Raw genomic sequence first — 8940 nt, 5'->3', positions numbered from 1 at the left:
TGGTGGGAACCACTATTGTGGGATCATCAAAAATCCTTCCAGGGACCCTTCAGAGCATGTCACAACATAGCGAAGCCTCAAGACTTCTATCGCAACTGCCTGTCAGACCTGTGCCTGAGTGATGGGGCGAGGTCGATCCTCTGCCAGGTGCTGGAGACATATGCGGCAACGTGTCGGAAGAGCGGAGCCGTGGTCCATGACTGGAGGACGCCATCTGGTTGCCGTAAGGACTGGGGTTTTCTTTGAGAAGGGAAGGAACCAGAGTGGGGGAGGAGAGGCATAGAGTGGGATCCATCCTGGGTTGAAGCCTTCAAATCGCTCAGGTGATCCTTGGAAGTTCTCCAGAACTTTCTTCTGGTGTTCCAGCCTCTTCTTTGTGTCCCAGAACCCACCACATCTTTCTAAGAATCCATCCTACATTTTCCAGCTCTTTCCCACATGAGCCAGGCCCTTACCCATGTGTCCCAGATTATCCCACACCCCATCCTGCATTTTCAAGACCCTTGCCACTTGTTCCAGGCCTTTATCCTTGTGTCCCAGACCTCATCCTGTGCATTCCAGACCCCATGCCGCATGGCCCAGACCCTTGCCACATGACTCAGACCTCATCCCACTTGTCGCAGTCTCTTCCCAGGTTCCCAGACCTTCCTCCTTACACTCCAGACTCTTTTGTTTTCCAGACCTTCCCCATGTTCGAGACCCTTTCCAAATCCCCACCACTCTGCTGAATGCTGTCTGCTCCCCTAATCCCTCCCTCACCCCAGTTTCCTTCCCCTGCAGCCTTACCTTGCCCTGAAACAGCCACTATGAGCCTGTGGCAATGCCTGTCCAGCCACCTGCTCTGACTGGGACAGTCCAGCCACCTGTGACCAGCCTGCGTGGAGACCTGTGCCTGTAACACTGGGCATGTGCTCAGTGGCGGACAGTGCGTGCCAGTGTCCCCAGTGTGGCTGCACCCGTGATGGCCGCTACTACCGCCCTGGCGAGGAGTTTGGGATGATGACACCTGTTGCTCCAGGTGCAGGTGTGACACGGAGCTGGGAATGGTGGTGTGTGAGGACTCCAGGTGTAAGCTGGGTGAAGTGTGCATGGTGGTGAAGGACATGCGGAGGTGCGTGGCCAACAGCCGCTCCATCTGCGTGGCCACTGGTGACCCCCACTACACCACCTTCGACGGGCGCTGCTACGACTTCATGGGTACCTGTGTCTACCTGTTGGCTGGGCTCTGCTCCACTGACCCCACCCTCATCCCCTTTGCTGTCACTGTGGAGAACAATCACCGTGGCAGCCACCTGGTCTCCTTCACCAAGGTGGTCACCATGGAGGTGTACAACATGACCCTCAGCCTCAGCCAGGAACATCCCCAGAAGGTCAAGGTAGGGATGAAGGAGATGATGGGGGTGGTTCAGGGTCACTGGACAGCATCTGGGGAGGGCTCAAGGTCATGGTATGGTCTTCAGGTGCACTTCAGGGTCATCACTCCTGGGTGGAGTTTCAAGGTCCTTGTAAGGTGTTTAGGTGGGTTTTGAAGTAATTTCAAGGCATCTGATTGGGTTTCAAGATCCTTTTGTGATGTTCAGGTGGGTTTCAAAGTCATTGGGGTGGCATCTGGGTGGGCTGCATAATCACCTTAGTGTGTTTCAAAGTCATTGCATGGTGTCTTGGTGGGCTACAAAGCCCTTGTGTGGCATCTGGGTGGGTTTCGGGGTCATTCCATGGAGCTGGGTAAGGTTTCAAGGTCATTGTATGGTCTTCAGGTGGGTTTCAAGGTCATCATGTGGCATCTAGATGGTCTTCAGGGTAATTCTATGACACCTGGACGGGTTTCAACTTCATTGTGTGACCTCATGCCACCCACGGTTCTCTTTCCCAGGTTAATGGTGTCCTGTTGGACCTTCCCTTCACCTACAACCAGCAGCTCCAGGTGTCCCTCCGTGGTGTCCACGGCTTCATCACCACTGATGCGGGTGTCACTGTCACCTTTGACTGGTACAGCTATGCCCGTGTCATCATCCCCAACACTTATGCCAGCGCCGTCTGCGGCCTCTGTGGCAACGCCAATGGCGACCCTCATGACGATTTTGTCACCCGCGATGGCCACTGTGCTGACAATGAGACCCACCTGGGGGACAGCTGGAAGGTTGGCGATGTCCCTGGGTGCTCACCTGGGTGCAGTGAGGGCTGCCAGGTGTGCAGTGATGCCCAGAAACGTGCCTACCGTGGAGACAAGCACTGCGGGCTGCTGGGGAAGAAACGGGGGCCCTTTGCCGCCTGCCATGACATCATCGACCCCGCCCCTTACTTGGATGACTGTCTCTTTGACGCCTGCCTGTACCAGGGACACCAGGACACAGTGTGCCAGGCCATTGGCGCCTATGTTGCTGCGTGCCAGAGCCAGGGCGCTGCTGTGAGGCCGTGGCGCACAGCTGCCTTCTGCAGTATGAGGAGACCTGGGGGCCTTGGGGAGAGTAGGGGGCGTTTTGGAGGGCAGAGAGGGACACAGGGGTTAGGCAAGGAGTTTTGGGCTTTCCGTGGAGGATTTTGGGATGTCTGGCAGGCAGAAGGGGGGACGGGGCTGTCTGTGGAGGCTTTGGGGGTGTCCATGGCAGGTTTGAGGTGTTCCCAGGGGGTTTGGGGTCTCCATGGGGAGCTTTAGGGTGTCAGTGGAAGTTTTGGGGTCTACACAGGGAGTTTTGGGGTGACCATGGGGGAGTTGGGGTCTGCATGAGGGGGTATTGAGGTTTGGAGGGAGGTTTTGGGGTTCAAGGAAGACAAGGGAGTTTTGGGATGTCCCTGGGAAGTTTGGGAATTTGGGGCCTGCAGGGGGAGTTTCGGGGCATCCGTGGGAATTTTGGAGTGTCCATGAGGGTTTTGAGTGTTTGCAGGGAGTATTTTTGTGTCCATGAGGGTTTTTGTCCTTCTCCCTTCCTGACAGGTCCCGTGTGCCCGCCAAATCAGCACTATGAGCTCTGCGGCTCCCCCTGCCCCCCCACCTGCCAAGGCGAAGCTGGACCTCAGGACTGCTCTGATGCCTCCACGTGCTCTGAAGGTTGTTTCTGCAATCCCGGATTTTTCCGGAGCGGGGATCACTGCGTGCCCCTCCCCCAGTGTGGCTGTGTTTTGGAGGGCCGCTACTACCCCCGGGGACTGCAGTTTTACCCTGAGCCCCCCTGCACTCAGCGCTGTGTCTGCTCCGAAAATGGGGGGCTGGAGTGTCACCCCACTCCAGGCTGCTCCAGTGACGAGGAATGCACAGTGCAGGATGGGGTGCTGGGGTGCCACCCCCGCACCTGCAGACAGTGCCAGGTTTTGGGGGCAGGGGCTTACAGCACCTTCGATGGGCACCTGGGGAATTCTGGGGGGTCCTGCACCCTCCTGCTGCTGCAGTTGGAGAGGGGTGAGCCTGAAGAAGAGCTGGAGCCTATCACGGTGGCCTTGGAGCAGGAGGACACGCAAGTGCAGCGGGTGATGGTGATGGCACACGGGGTGACCGTGGTGATGGACAGGGGACAGCAGTGGGAGGTGACGGTGAGTGGAGGGCCTGGGGCCTTGGGGGTGCAAGTCCCGGTTTTGGGGACAAAAAGAGATTTGGTGGGCAAAAGGGGGGATGGCAATGGGGTTTTGGGAGGTGCAACACTGAGGAAAGGCCTGGCTTAGGGTGGAAGCTCTGACTTTGAGGTGCATGCCCTGTTTTGTGGGTGCAAGCCATGTTTTGGGGCAAAGCTTTTGGGGGTGCATGCAAGCCTGGTTTGGCAGGTACAAACCCTGTTTTGGGGGGTAAAAAGGGGTTGGGTGAAAAAGAGGGGGTAAAAATGGGGTTTTGAGGGACATGGCAGTGGGGAAGGGGTTATTTGGGGGTGTAAGAGCTGCTTTTGGGGTACACACACCACTTTCGGTGAGCAGTCTGGGGACCCTTTCTGGAGTGCTAAACCTGGATTTGGGATGCAAAGCATGATTTTGAGGTTGAAAACTCTCATTTTGGAGTGTAATTACCATCCCTTTTTGGGATGTAAACCTTGAGTTTAAGGTGCGCAGAAGAAGTCCAGACTCTAGTTTTGGGGGTGCAAACCCTGTTTTTGGGGATACAAACCTTATTTTGGGAGGTTAACCCCACCTTTGGTGGTCTGACTTCCCTTTCGAGGTCCTCACCCCATCTCTCCCAGGTGGATGGCGAGCGCCACTTGCTGCCGCTGTGGCTGCTTGGGGGCGCGGTGGGGGTGGCGCAGGTGGGGTCCCACCGGCTGCTCCAGGTCCAGGGAGGCCCCAAAATCCTCTACGACGGCAACGCGTATGTGGTGCTGACGCTGCGCCCCTCATCTCGTCGCCCCCGGGGCCTCTGTGGCAACTTCAACGGGGACCCCGACGACGACGACCCTGACGAGGAGGCTCTGGGCGGCCCTCCCGCAAACTGCACTCACGTGGCGCCCGCCCCCAGCTGCTCCCCGGCCCAGGCGCGGCGCTGCGCGGTGCTGGCGGACCCCGAGGGACCCTTCGCGGGGTGTCACGGGGCGGTGCCACCCCGCACGTACCTGGTGGCCTGTGAGCGCCAGGTGTGCGGGGGAGGGGGCGACGCCTGTCCCGGCTTTCAGGGCTACGCAGCCGCGTGCCAAGCAGCCGGAGGCGCGCTCCGGGAGTGGCGGGAGGCCACGGGTTGCCGTGAGTATATGGAGGGGTCGGGAATTTGGGAGGGAGTCGGGAATCTGAGGTTGACAGGAAGTTTGGAGTGGGGAATTTGGGGTGGTGAAGTTTCGGGAAGATGGGAATTTAGGGGTCAGGATTTTTGTGGGGTCAAGGATTCTGTAGGGAGTGGAAATTTTGGTGGGGGTGGGAATCTAGAGGTCTAGGGGACTGGAATGGAACAGGGGCTCATTCCTGCATGGAAAAAGGGGTACGTGTCCGCATTACTAAGCCTCCATCTGGGGAATGCCCAAATCACACCCCCAAAGGAGACCGACACACCCCACCCCGCCCCCACCCCCCCCCCAAAAAAAAAAAAAAAAAGAAAACAAACAACAAAACCGGGAAGCCTTTGTCCCGCAGTGGAACCCTGTGCAACCAAGAGGTCCTCACCCCCGCAATGTCCCCAAATGGGTGCCTCATGGGACCACCCACCCCAAAGATGGGATGGCATTGATCCCAGGAGACACCTATTGACCCCTGATAATCCCCCAGTAGCCCCACTGGCCCCATTGACCCCTTTGTTTCTTCCCTCCCTCTCCCAGCTCTCGCCTGCCCCCCCAAGAGCCACTACCAGCTGTGTGCCCGCACCTGTGAGCACACCTGCGCAGGTGTGTCAGCGCCACCCCCCTGCAGTGAGCGCTGCTTTGAGGGGTGTCAGTGCGCGGAGGGGCTGCTGTTCGACGGCGCCCGCTGCGTCCTCCCGGGGACCTGCGGCTGCCTCCACCAGGGGCGCTACTTCCAGGTGGGTGCGGCCCCAGTGTCCCCCAGTACAGCCCAGTTCCAGCCCTAGCTCCTTCCAGGGTCCCCGTGTTGATGCCAGGTCCCTTCAGTGTGCCTCCCACAGTGTTCCCAGTGTTCCCGAGCAGGTCCCAGTGCCCCCAGTGGGGGGATATGGGGAAGTGTGGGGACATGGGCACACACTGGGGACATGGTGGTGGTCCCCATGGGCACCCGTTGGGGATATGGAGACACAGGGGATATGGGAGACATGGGCCCCCTTTCCCCCCCTCCCACGACACCTCACAGCATCATCATCCCCAATTTTTTGGCCATCTTAAGCCACTTTTCCCCACTTTCCACATTTTATCCATGGAAAACAGATCGCTGAGACCATCCTGACCCCTGACTGCTCCCAGTCCTGCACCTGCCGGGGGCCCGGGGGCCTCCAGTGCCACCCCTTCACTTGTCCCTTCAGCCACACCTGCGGCCTCCGTGATGGCATCCGCACCTGCATTGCACACCCGGGGCGCTGCGCCCTGTCCCCTGCCACCCGCTTTGTCACCTTTGATGGTATCACTGGGGCCACCCTGGCCACCGGCATCTATGTGGTGGCCAGCGTGTGTGACCCCCGGGACCCTGCATGGTTCCGGCTGCTGGGGGACATCAGGGACATTGGGGACCGGCCAGCAGTGGTGGCACTTCACCTCTTCACCTCCCACAGCCTTATCACGGTGCGGAGGAACAGGAAGGTCTGGGTAAGTTGTGACCTCCCTAGGTGGCACCCAAAAATGTCACCACGCTAAACATCTTCCTGACCTTCATTTTAATTAAAAAAAAAAAAAAAATCTTTTTTTTCCCTTTAATTTCAGCCCAGGTAAGAGGCCCCATGGGTTGTCCAATCCCACCAACACCACAGGATGTCCTTACCTTAATTTTGTCCCCAATTGCTCTTTTTCCTCCCCAATTTCCTACCAGTGAAGCACCTGTGTGGGTGATGGTCACTAAGACGATATTCATAAATTGACGCACCCCACAATTTTGACCAAAGTTGCTCTTTTTTCCGCCAATTTCATGTCAGAGAAGCACCTACATGGGTCGTCCCTCATCCTACTCCAACCATGCCCTGACGCATCCCAGCATTTTTCCTCAAAATCCCTCTTTTCCACCCAGATTCCTCCAACTTCACCCCCTGTATCACCCCAAATCCCCCTTTCCCCCCTAATTCGGTGTTCTCCAGCTCAACGGGGTCCCCACGCCCCTGCCCTTGGAGCTCCCGGGACCGTTGACCATCACGGAGACGCGCGGGACCCTCCGGATCAGCCGAATCCCACGATTTGTGGTGGAACTGGGCGCCGTGGGGGTGACAGTGGAGGTGCCCAGGGAAGCGCGGGCAACGCTCTGTGGCCTCTGCGGCGACTACGACGGTGCCACCAGCAATGACCTGCGAGGGCCTGACGGGACAGTGACGAGCGATGTGCAGGCACTGGCCGAGGCCTGGCGGGCACCCGACTTCACCCAGGTGGGTGACACCGGGGGAGGGGTGTTGGGGGGATTTTGGCTGTCTTGGGGGTGGCACTAGAGGGAACAGTGCCAAAATGGGTGGTGGGGGGGGGGAATAGCCTGAAAAAGAGGGAAAGAATCCCCCCAAAAGGGGAAAGAAGGCCCAAAAGATGGCAAAGAGACCAAAAAGGGGAAAGAGTTCCCCAAAGGGGAGGAAAGAGCCCCAAAAAGATGGGAAAGGAGACCTAAAAGAGGGGGAAGAAGAGCCAAAACTAGAGAAAGGACCCCAAAATGCAGGAAAAGATAACAAAAAAGGGAGAAAGAGCACAGAGGGGGGGGAATGACTTTAAAAGATGGAAAAAGAGACCCATAAATGAGGAAAAGAGTCAAAAGAGGAAAAGAACTGAAACAAATGGAAAGAGATCAAAAAAGGAGAAAGGAAAGGGGGGGGGGGGGGAGGAGGGGCGGGGAAGGTGGAAAGAACACCTGAAACAAGAATAAAAGCACAAAGAGATGGGAAGAGACACCAAAAATGGATGAAGGACCCAGAAATGGGGAAAAGGAATATTAAATAGGGAGCAAGAGCGCAAAAAACGGGGAAAAAGGCCAAAAATGAGAGACAGCAGAAACAGGGGAAAGAACCCCTGACAAAGGGGGGAAGGGGGGTGAGAGAGAAGCACAAGGAAAAGGGGGAAAAGAGCCCAAAATGGGTAAAGTGATTAAAAAAGAGGGAAAGAGCTTCTCAGAGTGGGGAAAGAGACCAACAACAGAGGGGAAAGAGTTCAAAAATGGGCCTAACAAGTCCAGAAAATGGGGAAAAGACCGTAAACTGGGGGAACTGCCACGAAGTCACCCTCGATTTTCCTTTCTTTCCACCCAGTGATGTGGAAAATTGACATTTCACCTGGGTGGCCGTGCCCCATCACTGACGTCATCCTCAAACTGCCTCAGATCCGGAAAACCCAGACTTTTATAACCCCTCAAACCCATGTTTCGCCCCCAAAATAAAACCTGGGAGAAAACGCGGTTTGCGGGTGTGATCTGGGGATAAACTCCTGGGAACTGTGGGAAAACAGGAGCGTGGGGATGTGCTGGGGGGCAGCTGGGGGGCGGAGGGGATGTTCCCATAGTGTCCTGCTACGGGCAGTGCCGTGTCCCCCCTTCCCCCACCCTCCGTCAGTCAATATTTCCCAACGCCTCAGTCCCACGGTGGGGGAGGGACGGGGGGGGGGGGGGGGGGGGCACCCGGATGTTTGGGGGAGGGGAGGGGGTGCCCGGATATCCGCGTCCGCTGGGGGAGGGGTGTGGGATACCAGTCCCTCCAGTTCCTCCCAGTACATGCCAGTAGCCAGCCCCCGGTCCCCTCTAGTGTGCCATCCCCCTGGTACCCCAGTCTCTCCCAGTACAACATCCCTCTACCCCCCAGTCTCTTCCAGCCTCCCTCAGCTGACCTCATATACCCCCATTATCTCCAGTCCTTCCCAGTGCATTCCAGTCCTCCCCCACTATTCCCCATGGTGTTCCCTCCCAGTTTGTCCCAGTCCCCCCTAATCCCTCCTGCTGCATCCCAGTGTCACTCAGTGTCCTCCCAGGGCCTGTTTAAGCCTTGTGGTGTCCCCCAGTACATCCCAGCATTCCCCAATGCCTCCCAGTCGCTCTCAGTGTCCCCCTCCAGTGCCCCTGCAACATTTCCAGTGTCTTCCAGTATGTTCCAGTAACCCCCAGTGCCTCCCAACGCATCCCAGTCACACTTGGGGACAGGGAGGACAAGGAGACATGGAGGGGCCATTGGGACATGCAGGACATTGAGGGAGACATGGAGGGGCATAGGGAAATACGGGGACCCTGGGGACATGGGGAAGATGGAGAGGTCACAGGGGATCTGGGGACACGTTTGATGGGGGATCCCCTCACACTCCCCCAGGCCTGGACACATGAAGGTCCCCCCCGTCCTCCTCCTCCTCAGCCATGTAGAGCAGTGGGGACTCCTGGGAACGTTGGGGACTCCTGTGGAACCCCTCGGTGAGTTTGGGGTCCCAG

At 57.6% G+C, this 8940-nt stretch overlaps 1 protein-coding gene across 1 annotated transcript; it reads left to right on the top strand.

Annotated features, from left to right (window-relative positions):
* Window positions 1-2775: 2775 nt before the first annotated feature.
* On the top strand, window positions 2776-7931 carry LOC136374941 (IgGFc-binding protein-like). Its single transcript, XM_066340313.1, has 6 exons — window positions 2776-3528; window positions 4164-4656; window positions 5223-5422; window positions 5781-6155; window positions 6638-6919; window positions 7781-7931. The coding sequence occupies exons 1-6, from the start codon at window positions 2788-2790 to the stop codon at window positions 7781-7783; spliced, it is 2094 nt and encodes a 697-aa protein (XP_066196410.1). The 5' UTR covers window positions 2776-2787; the 3' UTR covers window positions 7784-7931.
* Window positions 7932-8940: the final 1009 nt, after the last annotated feature.

Source organism: Sylvia atricapilla, unplaced genomic scaffold (assembly GCF_009819655.1).
Source record: "Sylvia atricapilla isolate bSylAtr1 unplaced genomic scaffold, bSylAtr1.pri scaffold_41_arrow_ctg1, whole genome shotgun sequence".
NCBI lineage: Eukaryota > Metazoa > Chordata > Aves > Passeriformes > Sylviidae > Sylvia > Sylvia atricapilla.
Note: the sequence above shows the minus strand (reverse complement) of the source record. Positions and strands in the feature narration are given on the sequence as shown.